Source organism: Heptranchias perlo, chromosome 6 (assembly GCF_035084215.1).
Source record: "Heptranchias perlo isolate sHepPer1 chromosome 6, sHepPer1.hap1, whole genome shotgun sequence".
Classification (NCBI taxonomy): Eukaryota; Metazoa; Chordata; class Chondrichthyes; order Hexanchiformes; family Hexanchidae; genus Heptranchias; species Heptranchias perlo.
The window spans coordinates 4,577,606-4,600,295 of record NC_090330.1 but is presented as its reverse complement, the minus strand read 5'-3'; the positions used below and the strand labels follow the sequence as shown (position 1 = coordinate 4,600,295).

The 22,690-nt window shown below is 46.3% G+C and overlaps 1 protein-coding gene across 4 annotated transcripts in view; it reads left to right on the top strand.

Moving 5' to 3' along the window:
• LOC137322695 (glycerophosphodiester phosphodiesterase domain-containing protein 5-like) overlaps positions 1 to 22,690 on the top strand; it is a 199,152-nt gene that overhangs the window by 39,787 nt on the left and 136,675 nt on the right. For all 4 annotated transcript variants that reach the window (XR_010963209.1, XM_067985640.1, XM_067985639.1 and 1 more), the window contains exon 2: positions 18,117 to 18,288. Coding sequence is in view for 3 of the 4 variants with exons in the window: in XM_067985640.1 (XP_067841741.1) it covers positions 18,172 to 18,288 (117 nt within the window). In the remaining variant the exon portion in view is untranslated. The remainder of the gene's footprint in view (positions 1 to 18,116; positions 18,289 to 22,690) is intronic.

The window sequence follows — 22,690 nt, the reverse complement described above, 5'->3', positions numbered from 1 at the left end:
TAATTGGCTAAGTGAGCAGCGGTAAATAAATTTGAGGTGGGGAGTTTAACTCGAGAGCTGACTCTTTGCCTCCAGTACCCGAGGGAGCTCTCCGGGCCTGAATGTGTTTGCAAACCGCGCGTTTGATGCTGTTGAAGGAAGTCTGTAAAACAGAATCATTTCACGTCTTTGTAAACAGCGGAATCAATCTGGTGAAAAGTGACAAAAGTCACACCTGCATGATAGCAGTTAAGAGAAAACACTGAGGGACCGCTTGCCGGGATAATTAGATGGTAAACACTCTGCTTCACACTGGCGTAAATTCCGCAAAGTTACTCTTAGCAGGTCGTGTCTGAGATTTGTTTTAATTTCAGGACTTTCGGGAAGGCTGAACAGGCTGGGGCTCTTTTTCTCTGGAAAAGAGAAGGCTGAGGGTGACCTGATTTCAAGGTCTTTTAAAATTATGAAGGGGCTCGATAGGGGTAGTTGTAAAGATGTTTCACTTGTGGAGGAGTCCAAAACTAGGGGCCATAAATATAAGAGTGTCACTATAAATCCAGTGAGGAATTCAGGAGAAACTTCTTTACCCAGAGAGTGGTTAGAATGTGGAACTCGCTCCCACAAGGAGTAGTTGAGGCGAATAGTATAGATACATTTAAGGGGAAGTGAGATGAACATGAGGGAGAAAGGAATAGAATGCTGATAGGATGAGATGAAGTAGAGAGGGAGGACACTCGTGTAGAGCATAAACACTGGCATGGACCAGTTGGGCTGAATGGCCTGTTTCTGTGCTGTATATTCTATATAATTTTGTGGGGTGTTTTAGATGTGATCCCTCCCTTCCTTTTGTGTTTGCTTTCTCGTTCCTCATTTTCTTCACCTAAACATCTGTACTTCCTGTGTGAGTGAGAGGCTATTCGACTATGGGATGTTGCCGATGGGCTCTTTACCAGTTCCCAGCTAAGTACAAACTAAGTACATTTAGCTACAGCCCAAGGGCAGGTACAGCCTGCCCTTGGGCTGGAGCTAAATGCCCCTGAAAACAGGCCGTGGTCTGGATGAAGTCCCACACTGGCCACTATGTCCTTAACTGCTGAGTCATTATGGATATTTCATTTGTTAATGGGATCTTGACTACAATTTCATGCGTTGCTGCCTTGGCGCAGTATTGGTGCACTATTCGACCATGGTGGGGGCGGGCGGGGTACGCCTTGGCCAAGCCAGCCCTGACCTGACACTCGGGCTCGCACTGTGGCTCAGTGGTCGCACTCTCTGCTCAGTGGCAGCACTCTCCTCTTTAAGTCAGAAGATTGTGGGTTGAAGTCCCACTCCAGAGACTTGAGCAGAAAATCCAGGCTGACACTCCCAGCACAGTACTAAGGGAACGCTGCACTGTCGGAGGTACCGTCTTTAGGATGAGACCCTGTCTGCCCTCAGGTGGATGTAAAAGATCCCACGGCCACTATTTTGGAGAAGAGCAGGGGCATTCTCCCCAGTGTCCTGAAACAATATTTATCCCTCAACCAATATCTAACTCTTAACAAACATCACTAAAACAGATTATCTGGTCATTTATCTGATTGCTGTTTGTGGGATCTTGCTCTGCGCAAATTGGCACTGCGTTTCCTACGTTGCAACAGTGACTACACTTCAAAAGTACTTCATTGGCTGTGTAGCGCTTTGTGGCGTCCTGAGGTCGTGAAAGGCACTATATAAATGCAAGTTCTTTCTCTTTAACGTTTGACTGTATTGGTGTCTGCTAGAAATACAATTTTTTAAAATCTAAAGAACATGTGAGCCGAGAGACCATTTGACCCCCATTAGCCTGCAAGTATTTTAACAATGTGGGGGAGGGCTCTGGCTGATGAAAAGGCATTGTTCATAGGTAGTTTGTGGAATGCAGCACAGTTGTGATATTTAGCTCATTCTTTTTAAGGCCACTGCTCTAAATGGACAATCCAGGTAACTGTAGCCACTCCTAACTCGCTGAGGCCAATTACAACTGTTTGACCCACAGCCTGAAGTTCACATTCAGTTTCCTCTCTTTTTAAACATTGTTTTGCGTCTGTAACAAAGAGTGACGTCTGATGTGTGACAGACAAAACTGTGCACTCGATTAAACATTTTAATATAAATTCTTGCAATTCCCCCCCATGGCACTGCCCGTAATAAGTCAGGATGTGTTGTTTTATAAGGACACAAATATTGTACAATGTGTTATTGTACTGCTGAAATGCAGGCAAGTGTCCCTTTAAGGCTACAAAGTCTAATTGATGTGTAAAGAGTGGGTGAGTTCATGGCAAATGTAATTGCTACTCGGGCTGTAAATTAAAACGCTGTCTTTTGTTTGTGGGTACATCAGTGAAGAGCCTGTAGACATTATGGCTCTAGTGTGTTCTGTTCCTAGGGAGTTTTTCTCTTCATTATTGCTGACCGCCTTTGTCATCTCATTCTTTGCACCAGATGTTGTCTGATGGGTGACGGGCAGGAAACGGGTGCATGTGTAAAACATTTATAACATGCACGTGTATTTTCTATGCTGTTTTGACAACTCAGCAGGTAAAGAAAGAAAACTTGCATTTATATAGCGCCTTTCATGACCTCGGGAGCAAAGTGCTTTACAGCCAATAAGGTACTTTTGAAGTGTAGTCACAATGCCGGAAACGCGGCAGCCAATTTGAGCACAGCAAGATCCCACAAACAGCAATATGATAACGACCAGATAATATTTTTTAGTGATGTTGGTTGAGGGATAAATATTGGCCAGGCCTTCTCTGCTCTTCTTCCAAATAGTGCCATGGGATCTTTTATGGTCCACCTGAGAGGGCAGACAGGGCCTCGGTTTAACGTCTTAGCATAAAGATGGCACCTCCGAAAGTGCAGCACTCCTTCAGTACCGCACTGGGAGTGTCAGCTTGGATTTTGTGCTCGAGTCTCTGGAGTGGGACTTGAACCCACAGCCTTCTGACTCGGTGAGAGTGCTGCCCACTGAGCCACGGCTGACACTCGTGTACCCTGGTACTGGGCCGCACAGAGCAGGAAGATTCCAGGTTTTGACCCTCCTGTGTTAGAGGTGCTAACCTTAAGATTAGAGGTAGGCCATTCAGGGGTGACGTCAGGAAGCACTTCTTCACGCAAAGGGGAGTGGAAATCTGGAACTTCCTCCCCCCCCCACCCCAAAGAAAAACTGTTCAAGGCTGAGGTTCAATTGAAATATTCAAAACTGAGATTGATAGATTTTTGTTGGGTAAGGGGGTTAAGGGTTATGGAACCAAGATGGAGTTCAGATACAGATCGGCCATGATCTAATTGAATGGTGGAACAAGCTCGAGGGCTGAATGGCCTACTGCTGTTCCTAATTGGCCTCGGTGCCCCAGGCTAAGGAAGTTGGGGGGCGGGGGGGGGGGGCAGTGTGGTTGGGAATCAGACAGGGTTCCCATTCTTGATCGCTGTGTAATGACCCTTGGCTTATGTGAGGAGGTCAGCTGATGACCGGCTGAGCCTCGAGTAGGGCCCACAATTGAAGAATGAGGTACTAAAGGTGTCAGTGTGCGTGGGACTGTTCCCCGGCACGAATCTCTACCTAGAATCAAGGGAAAAAATTGGAAGAGAGACAGACAGAGAGCTTGATGCTTTAGGCCTCGTGTGGAGGAAGAATCGGCACAGCAAATGGACCATTTCCAGAGAGGAGATGAAGAGTCTGGCCTAAGAGATAAACACGAGGGAGAAAGGAATAGAAGGATATGTTGATAAGGTAATTTTGTGGGGATGAAGCTTATCCAGATGGTTGATTGCAGAAACCTAATGGTTTACAGCACAGAAGGAGGCCATTCGGCCCATCGTGCCTGTGCCGACTCTTTGCTAGAGCAATCCAAAACGAAACCCGCTGCCCCGCACTCTTTCTCTCCCCCCCCCCCCCCCCCCCCCCCGCCGGCACTGTATCTTCCTCTGCTTCAAATATTTATCCCCCTTTCCCTTAAGGTTGTGATAGGTTCTGCTGATTTCCTTTGTTCCACCATTGGCGGCCGTGCCTTCAGCTGCCTAGGCCCCAAGCTCTGGAATTCCCTCCCTAAGCCTCTCCGCCTCTCCACCTTTGAGAGGTTCCTGAAAATCTACCACTTTGACCAAGCGTTTGGTCACCTGTCCTAATATCTCCTGTGGCTCGGAGTCGATTTATTCTGATAATGCTCCTGTGAGGCGCTTTGGGACGTTTTACTATGTCAAAAGTGCTATGTAAATGCAAGGTGTTGTTGTTCATTCACTCTCCTGTGGCAAAGCATTCCAACAATTCTCTATGTAAGGAAATGTCTCCCAAGCTCTTTGTGGCCAACCACAGCACTTTAATCTTTGTGGTAAAGTTACACCATTGAGTGACGGTGCAGTCATTTCTTGGATTCTTCCTGTTCACTTCCTGGGTTTAAGGCTTGAAGCCATTAGGTGAAAGGGGACAAGAGGCATGTCACGTGACCGGGAAACCTGCCGAACTGGAGAGGTAGAAGGGTCAAGAAGTTAATGACAAATAATTACACTGCACTACCTCACAAACCTCTCATTGTGTTAGTCCTAAGAGTTATTTAACGTCCAATTGCTGGGAAACACACAGCCCATTACTCTTCCAGAGCTCGAGAAACTCGGAAAAACGCCCGCACTCTGTTGTGTTCTGGAGGGCTTTTTGTTTCTGCATTAAAGTGATGAACTGTTTCCTCCACGTTTCAAGAGAGAGACAGACAGACAGACGACTTGATGCTTTAGGCCCTGTGTGGAGGAAGAGTCCGCTCAGCAAATTAATCTTTTCCTTTGGTGCTGCTCGCTCCCTCACACGTTCTTGACTGTGTCTGTCTGTCTGGGTCTGTCTGTGCCTCTGTTTAGTGTGTCTGTGTGTGCCTCTGTTTAGTGTGTGTGAGTGTGTGCCTCTGTTTAGTGTGTCTGTGTGTGTGTGTGTCTGTGTGTGCCTCTGTTTAGTGTGTGTCTCTGCTTAGTGTGTCTCTGCTTAGTGTGTCTCTGTTTAGTGTGTCTCTGTTTAGTGTGTCTCTGTTTAGTGTGTGTCTGAGTGTGTCTCTGTTTAGTGTGTGTCTGAGTGTGTCTCTGTTTAGTGTGTGTCTGAGTGTGTCTCTGTTTAGTGTGTCTCTGTTTAGTGTGTCTCTGTTTAGTGTGTCTCTGTTTAGTGTGTCTGTGTTTAGTGTGTCTGTGTTTAGTGTGTCTGTGTTTAGTGTGTCTGTGTTTAGTGTGTCTGTGTTTAGTGTGTGTCTGTGTTTAGTGTGTGTCTCTGTTTAGTGTGTGTCTCTGTTTAGTGTGTGTCTCTGTTTAGTGTGTGTCTCTGTTTAGTGTGTGTCTCTGTTTAGTGTGTGTCTCTGTCTCTGTTTCTGTGAGTGTTTCTGTTTAGTGTGTCTGTGTAGTGTGTGTCTGTGTCTCTGTTTAGTGTGTCTGTGTCTCTGTTTAGTGTGTCTGTGTCTCTGTTTAGTGTGTCTGTGTCTCTGTTTAGTGTGTCTGTGTCTCTGTTTAGTGTGTCTGTGTTTGTGTTTCTGTTTAGTGTGTCTGTGTTTCTGTGAGTGTCTCTGTTTAGTGTGTGTCTGTGTCTCTGTTTAGTGTGTCTGTGTCTCTGTTTAGTGTGTCTGTGTCTCTGTTTAGTGTGTCTGTTTAGTGTGTGTCTGTGTTTCTGTTTAGTGTGTCTGTGTCTCTGTTTAGTGTGTCTGTGTCTCTGTTTAGTGTGTTTGTGTTTCTGTTTAGTGTGTTTGTGTTTCTGTTTAGTGTGTCTGTTTAGTGTGTGTCTGTGTTTCTGTTTAGTGTGTCTGTGTTTCTGTGAGTGTCTCTGTTTAGTGTGTGTCTGTGTCTCTGTTTAGTGTGTCTGTGTTTCTGTGAGTGTCTCTGTTTAGTGTGTCTGTGTCTCTGTTTAGTGTGTCTGTGTCTCTGTTTAGTGTGTCTGTTTCTGTGAGCGTCTCTGTTTAGTGTGTCTGTGTCTGTGTTTAGTGTGTCTGTGTCTGTGTTTAGTGTGTCTGTGTTTAGTGTGTGTCTCTGTTTAGTGTGTCTCTGTTTAGTGTGTCTCTGTTTCTGTGAGTGTCTGTGTCTCTGTTTAGTGTGTCTGTGTCTCTGTTTAGTGTGTCTGTGTCTCTGTTTAGTGTGTCTGTTTAGTGTGTGTCTGTGTCTCTATTTAGTGTGTCTGTTTAGTGTGTGTCTGTGTCTCTATTTAGTGTGTCTGTGTCTCTATTTAGTGTGTCTGTGTCTCTGTTTAGTGTGTCTGTTTAGTGTGTGTCTGTGTGTCTGTTTAGTGTGTCTGTGTTTCTGTGAGTGTCTCTGTTTAGTGTGTGTCTGTGTCTCTGTTTAGTGTGTGTCTGTGTCTCTGTTTAGTGTGTCTGTGTCTCTGTTTAGTGTGTCTGTGTTTCTGTGAGTGTCTCTGTGTTTCTGTGAGTGTCTCTGTTTAGTGTGTGTCTGTGTCTCTGTTTAGTGTGTCTGTGTCTCTGTTTAGTGTGTCTGTGTTTGTGTTTCTGTTTAGTGTGTCTGTGTTTCTGTGAGTGTCTCTGTTTAGTGTGTGTCTGTGTCTCTGTTTAGTGTGTCTGTGTCTCTGTTTAGTGTGTCTGTGTTTGTGTTTCTGTTTAGTGTGTCTGTGTTTCTGTGAGTGTCTCTGTGTCTCTGTTTAGTGTGTCTGTGTTTCTGTGAGTGTCTCTGTTTAGTGTGTCTGTGTCTCTGTTTAGTGTGTCTGTGTCTCTGTTTAGTGTGTCTGTGTTTCTGTTTAGTGTGTCTGTGTCTCTGTTTAGTGTGTTTGTGTTTCTGTTTAGTGTGTCTGTTTAGTGTGTGTCTGTGTCTCTGTTTAGTGTGTCTGTGTGTCTGTGTCTCTGTTTAGTGTGTCTGTGTCTCTGTTTAGTGTGTCTGTGTTTCTGTTTAGTGTGTCTGTGTCTCTGTTTAGTGTGTCTGTGTCTCTGTTTAGTGTGTTTGTGTTTCTGTTTAGTGTGTCTGTTTAGTGTGTGTCTGTGTCTCTGTTTAGTGTGTCTGTGTGTCTGTGTCTCTGTTTAGTGTGTCTGTGTCTCTGTTTAGTGTGTCTGTGTTTCTGTTTAGTGTGTCTGTGTCTCTGTTTAGTGTGTCTGTGTCTCTGTTTAGTGTGTTTGTGTTTCTGTTTAGTGTGTCTGTTTAGTGTGTGTCTGTGTCTCTGTTTAGTGTGTCTGTGTGTCTGTGTCTCTGTTTAGTGTGTCTGTGTCTCTGTTTAGTGTGTCTGTGTGTCTGTGTCTCTGTTTAGTGTGTCTGTGTCTCTGTTTAGTGTGTCTGTTTCTGTGAGTGTCTCTGTTTAGTGTGTGTCTGTGTCTCTGTTTAGTGTGTCTGTGCATCTTACTCTCGCTCACGATCTTCAGCCACTTCCCCTGATATCGGGGTAGATCTTCAGCTCGCCGCCCGGGTGTGTCACCGGGGTCACCCATTACAGAAAACACCCGATTCTCCTTTCTAATGAAATTGATGGAAATGAAAACCGGACAGTTTCTATAACGAGCAGCCAATCTACGGCACCTGATTAACACATGACCAGCAAATTGCGAATCTACCCCACCTCTCTCTCCCTCTATATCTCTCTCACCACTTTCCTTTTTTCTCTCTCTTACCATGTTCCTCACCATGGGGCGGGGTGGGGAGCAGTGTGGAAGGTGCGAGCAGTTTTGTTGTGATACTGAGCTGGAAATATTGGAAACTGGGTCACTGTTTGACTTGGTTTTTTGGGTTTTAAAGGAAACGATTGTAAATTTAACCGGAGCCCTGATGTGGAACGGAGGATTCGAGCACAGTATTGCCTCTCCAATCCCAGGCTGGTTTGGCAGTGAAGAGTGCGGGCTTGTGATCTTTGAATTACTCACCTGCCTGCCATGTTACATGATCGCATTTGATTGACTTAATTGCTCAGGAATGCTTGACTTCCCAAACAAAATACCAGCAGATCATGAAGTGGGAAGGGGGCAGAAGAGTGGGAAGGGGAAATGATGTTGGGGCAAGAGGGCTACATTTATAGATAACGGTCGTAAGAGGAACCCCCAGTGCTCATAAGTAAAGTCACCCGCCTCTCAATTGAACCCGGTAATCACCCCTGGTTCATATGACTCAATTCGTGCTTCGTTAGATGTCACCTCACCTACCAGCGCACCACGGGCAATCAACCTCAGTGCTGGGCTACAGAAGGCAAAATCAGTGGGAGTCCTCCCTCTCTGTTCCCCCTCTCCCTCCTCCCCCCCTCTCCCCTCCCCCCCCTCTCCCTCCTCACCCCCCCCCCAATTTAGCAATTGATACTAGCTCAATTGCTAAATTTAAATCTGAGATAGATAGCTTTTTGGCAACCATAGGTATTAAGGGATATGGGCCAAAGGCAGGAATATGGAGCTAGATCACAGATCAGCCATGATCTTATCAAATGGCGGAGCAGGCACGAGGGGCTGAATGGCCTACTCATGTTCCTAGAAGGCCCACCACCACCCCAAGGGCAACAAGGGATGGGCAGTAAATGCCGGCCTTGCCAGTGACACCCACATTCCGAGAATTAAGTTTTAAAAAAAACAATCTGTTGACACTCTTTTGTGAGGCTTGTGCATTAAGAATGGGTGATGTACCAGAAAGTGGATGGAACCCGTGGAACTGTATCCCAATGGGAATTCCTGCCGACAGAAAACATACCTTGGAAATAATTACTGCTTGCTCTTTTTAAAGTCCCTTTTTAAAAAAAATTGTAAGCAAATTCTTACTGTCTTGCTGCTGCTAAACTATTTAAAATACTTTTTAATGTGTCAGCCGTGGCTCAGTGGGCAGCACTCACTCCTCCGATCCAGAAGGTTGTGGGTTCAAGTTCCACTCCAGAGACTCCAGCACAAAATCTCGGCTGACCCGCCCAGTGCCTGTACTGAGGGAGCGCTGCACTGTCAGAGGTGCTGTCTTTCAAATGAGATGTTAAAACCGAGGCCCCGTCTGCCCTCTCAGATGGGCGTAAAAGGCCCCAAGGCATTATTCGAAACAGGGGAGTTCTCCCCTGGAGTCCTGGGGCCAATATTTATCCCTCAACCAACATCACTAAAAAAAAAAACAGATGATCTGGTTATTATCACATTGCTGCTTGTGGGACCTTGCTGTGTGTAAATTGGCTGCCACGTTTCCGACATCACAACATTAACTACACTTCAAAAAAAAGTACTTAAATTGTTTGTAAAGCGCGTTGGGACGTCCCGAGGGCGCGAAAGGCACTTATATATAAATGCAAGTTCGTTCTTTCTTATTCCTCTGAGCAAAAAAGGCACTTGATAATTCACTTGGCATTCACCACTATGATTCTGACAAGAGGATGAAAGGCTATTGTATCCTGAGCCTGAAATAAAAGCTACAGTGGGTTGAATATCAGTGATCCGAGACTTACCGTACTCGAGCCCTGAGTGTCCCATTGATTTCCTGTAGCTTTCTTGCACGTTTCCATTCTGACATTCCCACTGCCCCCGGAATCAAATTTTTTTTTTCCCTCTCCATTTCGGTATGTGTATTGAATATGTTGAAAGAGGATAGATTCATAAGAGCTGATCAATTAAAGTGGATTGTGGACTGGGGGCTGGGCTTTCTCTTCACTGAGGGGTGAAGGGATGAAGGGCCACGGTCCACAGAGCAGAGTACGGCAGCCGAGTGGTTGTGGTGCTGGATCAGCAATCCGGGGATTGTGAAATTCACTTCATTAAATATGGTGATTAATGGGCTGGCACCAGATGAAATGACCGTGAAAGCTGCCAGATTGTGGTTTAAAAACCCAACTGGCTCACAACAACAACAACAACAACTTGCATTTCTATAACGCCTTTAACATTGTAAAACATCCCAAGGCGCTTCACAGGAACAATTATTGAACAAAATTTGACACCGAGCCACATAAGGAGACATTAGGACAGGTGACCAAAAGCTTGGTCAAAGAAGTAGGTTTTAAGGAGCATCTCAAAGGAGGAGAGAGAGATTGAGGGGTTTAGGGAGGGAATTCCAGAGCTTAGGGCCTAGGCAGCTGAAGGCACGGCCGCCAATGGTGGAGTGATTAAAATTGAAGATGCTCAGGAAGCCAGAATTGGAGGAGCGCCGAGATCTCGGAGGGTTGTAGAGTTGGAGGAGGTTACAGAGATAGGGAGGGGCGAGGCCAGGGAGGGATTTGAAAACAAGGATGAGAATTTTAACATCGAGGCGTTTCTTTCAGGGAAGGAAACCGGCCACCGTTGTTTGGCCTACATGTGACTCCAGTCTCGCAGTCCCTGATTGACTCTTAATGTCCTCAGGGCAACCAGGGATGGGCAATAAATGTGGCTTTGCCAGTGTCATCCACATCCTGAGAACAAATACCACCAAAGTTTGAAGGAAGTAGGAGAGACGTTGAGATAAAACAGGAGGAAGGTTAGATGTCGCTCAGTTTTGGTTTTAAAAGCCAGTAGATTGACTTGAGAACGATTACACAGCTCTGGTTACTATACTTTCTAATGTGAAAGCACAGTAGAAAGTCTGTGTTGTCAGTTGGCCATGGTGACTGAACAGGGGTGGGAGGGGAGGGGAATCATCATCTCAGCACCCCAGGAGTACAAGGGAAAAATCTGCTAGCATACCCAGTCCTTATGGTCTGTAATTCCCTAACTCAGTGGAAATGTTTGTGTACAGAATTCTCCCAGCTCCCCTGACAACCATGCGAGTTTGGACATGAGAGCAGAACTGGAGAACATGAGTATGGAAAGCCTGAGTGTAGAAACGTTCCCCTTCCCCCCCACACCTCGGAGAATAGTGGGAGCACAGAATATACCCCGACAAAAGGCATTGTTTTAACACCTTTTCTGGTTGAATATCTTTAGAACAGGACTGACGCTCAAAAGGAGGTATTAGAACAGCCAAATGGCAATCACCCAAACACCAATATCAACCCCAACATGGCCTACATGTGACGCTCGTTGACCTACACTGGCTTCCGGTCAGGCAACGGCTCAATTTAAAAATTCTCATCTTCGTTTTCAAATCCTTCCACGGCCTCGCCTCTCCCTATCTCTGTAACCTCCTCCAGCCGTACAACCCTCCGAGATCTATGCGCTCCTCCAATTCTTGCCTCTTTCCGATTTCCATCACCCCACCATTGGCAGCCGTGCCTTCAGCTGCCTAGGCCCTAATCTCTGGAATTCCCTCCCTAAACCTCTCCACCTCTCTCTCTCTCTCTCTCTCTCCTCCTTTTAAGATGCTTCTTAAAACCTATCCCTTTGACCATGCTTTTGGTCACCTGTCCGAATATCGCCTTCTGTGGCTCGGTGTCCAATTTTGTTTGATAATCGCAACTGTGAAGCATCTTGGGATGTTTTACTACATTAAAGGCGCTATATAAATGCAAGTTGTAGTTGTTATGTTCTGAGTGACTGGAACATTTGAATCTCTCTTCTGTGCGTGTATCTGAGACTGAACACAAAAACAAGGACAGCCTCAAAACAGTTAAGTTAAAGCAGGGTATTGCAGGAGAGACTGTACCATTATTGAAGTACAGAGGGGGAGCTCGAGATAACGAGTGCTGAATTTAGACATAGTATATAAGCAGGAGACTTTTTTTCTAGCTTAGTCCTGTTGCTTAGATGTTTGAAAAAAAGGAAAGATGTAAGTTAATTAATTATTTTCTTAAGTTTGGGGTTTTCAGTTCTTGTTGTTAAATGCCCACCCTCAAGCCTGTTTATTTGCTAATTGTAGCGGAGCCAACGGGATGAAATGACTTTACTGGCGAACAAAAATTGTTTTTAACCACATTTTGCCCGATTCTTGTACGCTTATTAGACCCAGCCAGCTTTGTTGTGGTTAGTTTATCATTTTCCCCTCAGAAACATGGTCAAAGAGAGAGTTTTAAGTAGCGTTTTGAAAGTAAAAAAGAACTTGTATTTCTATAGCGCCTTTCACAACCTCAGGACATTCGAGTGCATCACAGCCAATGAGGTACCTTTTGAAGTGTAGTCACTGTTGTGATGTAGGAAACGCGGCAGCCAATTTCCGCACAGCAAGATCCTGCAAACAGCAATGAGATACATCACCAGAGAATGTGGTTTTTAATGATGTTGGTTGAGGGATAAATATTGGCCAGAACACCAGGGAGAACTCCCCTGCTCTTTTTCGAAATAGTGCCATGCGATCTTTTACATCCTGAGGGGGGGGGCCTCGGTTTAATGTCTCATCCGAAAGAAGGCACCTCCGACAGCACAGCACTCCCTCTACTGCACTGGGAGTGTCAGCCTGGATTTTTGTGCTCAAGTCTCTGGAGTGGGACTCGAACCCACAACCTTCTGACTCAAAGGCAAGAGAGTGATGCACACTGAGCCAAGGTTGGCGCCTCTATATGAACATATCTGTATGACCAGATAATAAGGTTTTTGATGATGTTGATTGAGGGATAAATATTGGCCAGAACACTGGGGAGAACTCCCCTGCTCTTCTTTGAAACAGTGCCCTGGGATCTTTTCCATCCATCCGAAAGATAGATGGGGAGCAAGAAATAACCCCAAGGGGCAAGGAGCTAGTGATTTGAAATTTGCACCAACAGGGATGAAGAAGCCCCATTTTGTTGTGATCTTGACAACGAGTCACCTTCTCAGGTGGGTCTGGGCACTTCTGGGGCTCCTTTAAAGCCACCTGACACCGCTGGCACTGAATGTGTCGGCTCTGAGCATCAACCCTTGAGGCCGGAGAGGAGGAGCCTTTAACTGAAGCTCAAGTGCTTGCCGAGAAGTAATTATCTCCAATTTGCTGAGTGCAGATACTTGCTGAGCAGTAGCTTCTCCCTTACTAGCGGGCTGGGAGCTAGTTATTAGCTTAATCGTACAGCAGTGTCGGCCTGACTCGAGGAGGATCCCTGAGGGGAGACAGGCTGTCGAGGGATTGATCAATGTGGCAATTTGGTGCCAAATGTGAACTTTGTTTTCCGTTCTTTCCTTGTGTATTGTTTCAGTGAATCCGTAGCGCACCAAAGGCTGTAATTAAAGATTCACGAGACAATTAAACAAGGGGTGAAAGATTGCCTGATTGTTTGTTTGTCAGAGGAGATTTATTAAGGGCCATCTTGTTACCTGAGGAAGGTCTTTCCTGATTGGCGGAAGGGAAATGTTGTCAAAGACAGCAAGGTAGATCTATCCGCAATGTCACCTTTAACCTTTTGTACAGGAAATCTGATCAGATCAGATTTCATGTGTTTTTAATTAAAAGATAAAGAAGCAACAACAACTTGCACTTGTATCGTGTCTTTAATGTAATGAAATATCCCAAGGTGCTTCACCAAGAGGATACCGAGCAGGAGTTCGGGAGCTGAGCTGAGCTTCCAACACACATTCGCTCCATCACCAAGACCGCCTCTGTAATATCGTCCGTTTCTGCCTCTGCCTCAGCTCACCTGCTGCTGAAACCCTCATCCATGCTTTTATTACCTCCAGAGTCAACTATTTCAATGCTTTCCTGACTGGCCTCTCGTCTTCCACCCTCCGTAAACTTGACCTTGTCCAAAACTCTGCTGCCTGTATCCCAACTCGCACCAAGTCCCATTCACTCACCGCCCCTGTGCTCGCTGACCGACATTGGATCCCAGTCCAGCAACGCCTCGATTTAAAAAATCTCATCTTTGTTTTCAAATCCCTCTGGCCTCGCCCCTTCCCTATCTCTGTAATCTCCTCCAGCCCTGTAACCCTCTGAGATCTCTGCACTCCTCCAATTCTGGCCTCTTGCGCATCCCTGATTTTCATCGCTGCACCATTGGTGGCCGTGCCTTCATCTGCCTAGACCCGAAGCTCTGGGATTCCTCCCTAAACCTCTCCGCCTCTCTCCCTCTCTCTCCTTTAAGTCGCTGCTTGAAATCTACCTCTTTGACCAAACTTTTGGTCACCTGTCCTACTACCCATTCATGTGGCTCGGTGTCAAATTTTTGTCTGATTATGCTCCTGTGCAGCACCTTGGGACACTTCACTACGTTAAAGGCGCTACATAAATGCAAGTTGTTATATATATATTAATGATTTGGATGAGGGAACCAAATGTAATATTTCCAAGTTTGCTGATGACACAAAACTAGGTGGGATCGTGGGTTGTGAGGAGGATGCAAAGAGGCTTCAAGGCGATTTAGACAAGTTGAGTGAGTGGACAAATACATGGCAGATGCAGTATAATGTGGATAAATGTGAAGTTATCCACTTCAGAAGGAAAAACAGAAAGGCAGAGTATTATTTAAATGGTGATAGATTGGTGAATGTTGATGTACAAAGGGACCTGGGTGTCCTTGTACACCAGTCACTGAAAGCAAACATGCAGGTGCAGAAAGCAGTTAGGAAGGCAAATGGTATGTTGGCCTTCATTGCAAGAGGATTTGAGTACAGGAGCAAGGATGTCTTACTGCAATTATACAGGGCCTTGGTGAGACCACATCTGGAGTATTGTGTGTAGTTTTGATCTCCTTACCTAAGAAAGGATATACTTGGCATAGAGGGAATGCAGCGAAGGTTCACCAGACTGATTCCTGGGATGGCAGGACTGTCATATGAGGAGAGATTGGGTCGACTTGGCCTGTATTCATTCGAGGTTAGAAGAATGAGAGGGGATCTCATTGAAACGTATAAAATTCTGACAGGGCCAGACAGACTGGATGCAGGGAGGATGTTTCCTCTGGCTGTGGGTGTCCAGAATGAGGGGTCACAGTCTCAGGATACGGGGTAGGACATTTAGGACTGAGATGAGGAGAAATGTCTTCACTCAGAGGATGGTGAACCTGTGGAATTCTCTACTATAGAAGGCTGTGGAGGCCAAGTCACTGAATATATTTAAGAAGGAGCTAGATAGATTTCTGGACAGAAAAGGCATCAAGGGGTATGGGGAGAGAGAGAGGATCAGCCATGATCATATTGAATGGCGGAGCAGGCTCGAATGGCCTACTCCTCCTATTTTCTATGTTTCTAGATTGAATCATGGTGTCATATAGCACAGAGGGAGACCATTAGACCCATTGTGCCTGTGCTGGTTCCTTGAAAGAGCTATCCAATTAGTCCCACTCCCCCTGCTCTTTCCCCATAGCCCTGCAAATTTTTCCTTTTCAAGTATTTATCCAATTCCCTTTTGAAAGTTCCTATTGAATCTGCTTCTACCGCCCTTTCAGGGCAGTGCATTGCAGGTCGTAATAACTCACTGTGTAAAAAAACATTCCCCTCATCTCCCTCTGGTTCTTCTGCCAATTATCTTAAATCTTTTTTCTCTGGTTTCTGATCCTCCTGGATACAGATTCTCCCTTTCTACTCTATCAAAACCCTCCATAACTTTGAACACCTCTTAAACCCTCCCTTAACCTCCTTTGCTCTAAGGGCATGGGTCAATGGCATGGAGGGATTTATAGACCAGAAGCAGAATTCTGAAATCAATGCGCTATGGGATGGGGAGGTAGTGGATGACACAGGGGGCAGGGGTTATAGGTGAGGGGGTCGACAGAGTTCTGGGTGAGTTGGTGTTTAGGTAGGATGAGGTTTGGGAAAAAGGGAGGAGGAGGCGTTGAGCCTGGAGGAAGGTTTCAGTTGCAGTGGGCCAAAGGTGGACAATCCAAAGCTGGACATTGCAGTGGTTGTGGGTGGAGATGCATAAGCGCCAAATCTGATCCTATTCACCTTTCTGTTGAAGAGTAAAACGAAAAGCAGAGTGTGTGAGTGGTTTTTTGATCATTGTGAGTGCTTTACTCCCTTGGTTACTGAATGGTGGTAGATGTTTAAGTAAACATACATGTGTGAGGTACATTTACCTGTTTTGTGTGAGTCGTTTTCTTTTAAAATTAGTGCATGTGGCTAAAACTGTGTCACTGTAACCATACTTGTGGCTAGTCAGCAATGTCTGTTACACAACACTGCGCTAAACAATCAAGAAAGCCAAATGTGTCTTCAATTAAAAGATTGTACAACATTAGGTTGAAACCAGAGAAAACTGTAACAAGGACAGATGTCTCTCAAAACTGACCCTAGAGCTGTGAGCAAGGAATGACACTGAGAAATGATACCTAGTATCAACAGTCAAGTCTCGGATTCTATGTTCAGCAAGTAAACATAGGGAGAAACTGTTTGTACTGCCAAGAGGGTCGGTAACATGGATTTAAGATAATTGGCAAAAAATCCAGGGGGGAAATGACGAGAATTTCTTTTTTTACGCAGCGAGTTGTTATGATCTGGAATGCGCTGCCTGAAAGGGTGGTGGAAGCAGATTCAATAGTGACTTTCAAAAGGGAATTAGTCATATACTTAGAAAAAAAACTTTACAAGGCTATGGGGAAAGAGCTGAGGAATGGGACTAATTGGATAGCTCTTTCACAGAGCCGGCACAGACATGATGGACCGAATGGCCTCCTTCTGTGCTGTATGATTCTAGGATTCTATAAGCGAGGGCGAATCGTGTTGGTATTGATGAAGATTCCTCATGAAAAATTTGGAGGTCATAAGCAATGGCAACTCTTGTTATACCACCACAGCAGTAATTTGTATGGGATTGACATCTTCGCACACATGTCATTGGCATAGGTTCTGGGCCTGGAGTAAGTTATCTGTATTGAGCCCACTGGTCACAGAATTTACAGGAGGAGGCCAACATGGTACGTTTGGCAGGTCGCCAAGTTTTTCATACTTTACATAAGTCATTACACTTCAAAATAATTCAATGTATCTCTGCTGCCCGTATCCTACCTCGCACCAAGTCCTGTTCACCCGTCATCCCTCTGCTCACTGACCTACGTTGGCTCCCGATCCGGCAATGCCTCGATTTTAAAATTCTCATCCTTGTTTTCAAATCCCTCCATGGCCTCCCCCCTCCCTATCTCTGTAACTTCCTCTAGCCCTACAACCCTCCCAGATCTCTGTGCTCCTCCAAATCTGGCCTCTTGCGCATCCCCAATTTTCATCGCTCCACCATTGGCGGCCGTGCCTTCAGCTGCATAGGCACTAAGCTCTGGAATTCCCTCCCTAAACCTCTCCCCCCTCTCCACCTCTCTCCCCTCCTTTAAGTCGCTCCTTAAAACCTACCTCGTTGACCAAGCTTTTGGCCACCTGTCAGCTTCCTTTCTCACTGCACTGCCAAAGAACCACACACGATCCATGGCTTTTTGGAGTGGAGTGACTGTTGTTATGTGGGCAAATGTGGCAGCCATCCTGCATCAGCAATTATATACTTGAAAAGGAAAACTTTGCAGGGCTGAGGGGAAAGAACGGGGGGAATGGGGCTAATTGATAGCTCTTTCGACGAGCTGGTACAAGCACGATGGGCCCAATGGCCACCTCCAGAGCTGTAAGATTCCTCGAGAACCATCTCTTGGCTGCCTCTCCTAATTTCTTGCTTCCTGGCTAGACGCCCAATTTTTCTTGCATCGGTTTGTGAATTGCAGTGATTAGAATTGTTGTTAAGAGGCTCTGCTCCCAGTCAAGCTTTCCATTTTCCATCTTGTTTACATTAAACACAGACTGAGCATGACGCGGGAGCGCAGGATTTCTCTCTTTGTCTGAACCTCCTCACTAAAAGCCGCCTCGAAAATGACAAGTGTCCAAAATCAGTTTTTGAAGATCTTCAGTGAGGAAATTGATCTGAGTTTTAAAAAAAAAACCTAAACTCCAACAAGGCCGATCATTAGTGGGTTTTTTTCCCTCTAGACGATGGTCTTTAAAAACTGGCCGCATTGTTTCTCCGCATTTGCCAGTTGGCAAATGGTTAGGTGGGTAGCACTCTCGCCTCTGAGTCAGAAGCTCATGGGTTCAAGTCCCACTCCAAAGACTTGAGCACAAAATCCAGGCTGACACTTCCACTGCAGTACTGAGAGAGTCCTGCACTGTCAGAGGTGCCATCTTTTGGATGTGATGTTTAAACTGAGGCCCCATCTGCCCCCTCGGGTGTACGTAAAAGATCCCGCCCGCCACTATTTCGAAGACGAGCAGGGAAGTTCTCCGCAGTATCAGGCTATTATTTATCTCTCAACCAATGTCACTAAAACAGATTTTCTGGTCATTCTGAACCTCAGACATGATCTTCTGACTCAGAGGCAAGAGAGCTACCACTGAGCCGAAGGCTGACGCTGTGTACTTTTGAGGAAGGAAGAAAAATATTTTTCCCCATCATGTTTGACGGTTATGTATTTTCTTTTATTTTTCAAGGAGTCTGGTGAGCTGATGGGCTGCTGAGGTCCCCCTTCGGAAGCATTGAAGGAGCATGGTAAAACACCAGCCACTGCAGTACTACGAGCCCCAGCTATGCTTGTCGTGCCTGACGGGAATCTACGGGTGCAGGTGGAAGCGATACCAGAGGTCACATGACAACACGACAAAGGTCAGTCCTTGTCCAGAAGGAACCCATCTTCCATGACATCAGTGCTTGACCATGTAGAGTTGTGCGTGAGGGTAGAGGGGGTTACTAAACTTGCTCCTACTACAATTAATAATGTTGCACATCTCATTTCTCTGTTGACCAGGAGTGTGTTGGAGTTGAAATACCATACAGTTAGTGACTTGATGTTCAGCTGAAGTACTGTGTTCAATTCTGGGAACTACACTTTAGAAAGGATGCCAGGGCCTTGGAGAGGGTGCAGAGATTTGCTAGAATGGTACCAGTTATGTGGAGAGACTAGAGAAGCTGGGATTGTTGTCCTTAGAGCAGAGAAGGTTAAGGGGAGATTTGAAAGAGGTGTTCAAAATCATTTGGTAGAGTAAATAAAGAGAAACTGTTTCCAGTGGCAGAAGGGTCGGTAACCAGAGGACACAGATTTAAGGTGATTGGCAAAAGAACCAGAGGCGACATAAGGAAAAATTTTTTTACACAGCGAGTTATTATGATCCGGAATGCACTGCCTGAAAGGCTGGTGGAAGCAGATTCAGTGTCAACTTTCAAAAGGAAATTGAATATATACCTGAAAAAGGGAAAAATTTGCATGGCTACGGGGAAAGAGCAGGGGAGAGGAACTAATTGGATAGCTCTTTTAAAGAGCCGGCACAGACATGATGGGCAGAATGGCCTCCTTCTGTGCTGTATGATTCTATAAATGGCAGATTATTGGCTCAAAATGTGTTGGAGGATTTCAACCAAAGGAAACAAGGAGGTCCAATGACTCCATTGACCATAAGTGAGTGATATAAGAGGCTTCCATGAGACTGTGGTATGTTTAAGTGTTTCAGATCGAGTACACAAAGCATGCTACGAGATGACTACTGCAGAACTATGTGCAGCCTGCCCACTGCAATACAATTTTGTATTCATGCGCAGCCGAATAACCTGTACCGTGGAATGTGTGCTTGTGCGCAGGTCTGAGACGCAGTAGTGCCTGTCCCTCCTGCCCCTGGCTGCGTTCGCAAAACCTGCATTTTTTGCCGCCTTGAGTTGGAATTTTCCACTGATCCCATTGCATTTTGGGTTTGGATTGGTTACAAACTTTTGGGTAGATGGCGGGGGAGTTAACCCCTGCAATGCTGGCCTCGGCAAGGTCTGTAAGTCCTCCAATTCTGGCCTCTTGCGCATTCCCGAGTTCCAGCACTCCACTATTGGCGGCCGTGCCTTCAGCTGTCTAGGCCCTAAGCTTTGGAATTCCCTCCCTAAAGCTCTACACCTCTCTCTTCTCCTTTTAAGACGCTCCTTAAAATCTACCTCTTTGGCCAAGCTTTTGGTCACCTGTCCTAATATTTCCTTATGTGGCTCGGAGTCTAATTTTGTCTGATAATCGCTCCTGTGAAGCACCTTGGGCTGTTGTACCATGTTCAAGGTGCTATATAAATGCAAGTTGTTGACTTATTCGACAGGCACTGGAGGAATACTGGGGTCAACACTTTCAGGAGCGAGGCGAGGGAAGGGGTTGGTGGGGAAGAAGGACGTTATTTTTTTCAGAACGAAGATTGGTTGTGGTCCGGGTTTGAAAGATTCCATGTTTTGCTGTATGCCACTTGGTTCTCTGAACACGATCCCTCAGGTGCGTGTCTGCTTCCACTAACAGCCTCTTGTGTGCAATTAAGTGTAATTTTTACTGTGTATTGGTGTCGCCGTCTGATTGATTGAACAGGCTGAGGTACATGGAATATAAAGCAGCCCAATTGCTTCCAGTAAGCAGCCTGTAAGAATCCATTGGGGGGGAGGGGTGGTTGGGGAGGACAGTATGGAGGAGGGGGAATGGGTAAGGAGGGGGGATGGGTGGTTGGGGAGGATGGGAGGGGGAGGGGAAAGGGAGGATGGGGGAGAGGTAAGGTAGAGGGAGGGGGAGGCAGGAAGGGTAGTTGGGGAGGACAGTATCAGGAAGAGGGGAGGCAAGATCGGTGGCCATTTTTTTTCAAATGAGGCCCTGGTCGTGAGACAGTGGGTGGGTGTAATTATGAAAATGAAGAACGATGAGAGGCCAAGTGAGTTATTTTGTTCACCTGTATGTGCCTGTGCTTCCCAGTAAGGGTGACTGTCTCCTAGACACTAATAGCCCCATAGCAGCTCATCCAAGTGAACATTTTTGTTTGCCATAACTATCCACTTCAAGGGGCCTTTTTGTCTGTGGTCAGGCCCCAGCTGAACCCATTCTTCTCGGTCAATGTCCTTAAAAGAAACCACATTAGAAGAAAATGTGCCCTGGCCAACATTTATCCCTCAACCAAAACCTTTCGATTGGGGCATTAAAGCGAGTCTCCGTCTTCCTGCTCAGATCCCCCAGCCACTATTTCGAAGAACAGCAGGGGTGTTCTCCCCGGTGCCCTGGCCCAATATTTATCCGTCAAACAACATCACTAAAAAAAAGATTATCTGGCCATTATCACATTGCTGTTTGTGGGACCTTGTGTGCAAATTGGCTGCTACGTTTCCTACATTACAACAGTGACTACACTTCATAAAGTACTTCAATGGCTGTAAAGCTCTTTGGGACGTCCTGAGATCATGAAAGGTGCTATATAAATGCAAATCTTTCTTTTTAAAGGCACACTTTCCAGTAGGAGACCAGCAGTGATCAGGAGAGGGGACTCCCGGCTTTTCCCCGCCTCTCCCCTCTGCTCCCCGGTGGGGTGTCGAGACCTGTATTGCTCCACTTCCTACTGCTACCTTGAGATGCCTAACTCGACACAGCCTGAGAATCGAGCCTGGAGCTATCTGGCCTGTCTCACTCACTACCACCAAGGATGGTCCATTTACTCAATACTCACTGAGGAGTTACAAGTGGACATTTTATTAAATTGTCTTTTTACATAAAAAAAAACGGACCTTAGCAGGTTGCCTAGTGGGTAAAAGCACCAGACCACGTTGTACTGAAAGGTCTCTGGTTTACCTTCTGGTCTGTGCAGAGTCAACTGATCTCAGTGGGGGCAGAAGTTACAATTGGGCTAACGAGGGGTTTTATAATCAGCCCTGATTTCTCAACCTGATCAATACCCTCAATCCCAGATGGAAGTGCAGGTGTAAGGACCAAATCGGGCCTAGTGTGCCCACTCCCCCTCCCGGGTCGATCAGCCTGGCGCACTCTGGGTGCGAGATACCAGGGGGTGCCAGTGGGACTGTACCCCAACAAGGAGGGAAAGTGCTGTTGAGCAGGGAGAGGGAAAGTGCTGTTACCCTCTCCCTGCTCACCTGCATTAGCTCCCGCTTCCCTCCACTCCCACCCTCCCCCACCCAAACCCCTCAACGCCTCAACTTGAAAATACTCAGCCTTGTTGAAATTCTTTCAGAGCCTCCCCTCCCCTCCCTATCTCTGCAAACTCCTCCATCTCCCTCCTCTTCCAAACTCTCCATCGCTCTGAAACTCAGTGCTCCAGAACTAGCCGCACCTTTAGCCAAGCTGTTCCAGTACAGCTACAACATTGGCATCTACTCGACAAAGTGGAAAATTGCCCAGGTATGTCCTGTCCACAAAAAGCAGGACAAATCCAATCCTGCCAATTACCCGGCCCCATCAGTCAGCTCTCAATCAACAGCAAAGTGATGGAAGGTGTCGTCGACAGTGCTTTCAAGTGGCTATTACTCACCAATAACCTGCTCACTGATGTCTCAGTTTGGGTTCCACCAGGACCACTCGGCTCCAGACCTCATTACAGCCTTGGTCCAAACATGGACAAAATAGCTGAATTCCAGAAGTGAGGTGAGAGTGACTGCCCTTGACATCAAGGCAGCATTTGACCGAGTGTGGCATCAAGGAGCCCTAGTAAAATTGAAGTCAATTGGAATCAAGGGGAAAACTCTCCAGTAGCTGGAGTCATACCGAGCACAAAGGAAGATGGTAGTGGTTGTTGGAGGCCAATCATGTCAGCCCCAGGACATTGCTGCAGGAGTTCCTCAGGGCAGTGTCCTAGGCCCAACCATCTTTAGCTGCTTCATCAATGACCTTCTCTCCATCGTAAGGTCAGAAATGGGGATGTTCGCACAGTGTTCAGTTCCATTCGCAGCCCCTCAGATAATGAATCAGTCCGTGCCCGCATGCAGCAAGACCTGGACGATATCCAGGCTTGGGCTGATAAGTGGCAAGTAACATTCGCACTAGTCGAGTGCCAGGCAATGACTCTCTCCAACAAGAGAGAGTCTAACCACCTCCCTTGACATTCAATAGCATTACCGTCGCTGAATCCCCCACCATCAACATCCTGGTGGTCACCATTGACTAGAAAGTTAACTGGACCAGTCACATAAATACTGTGGCTACAAGAGCAGGTCAGAGGCTGGGTATTCTGTGGCGGGTGACTCGCCTCCTGACTCCTCAAAGCCTTTGCACCATCTACAAGGC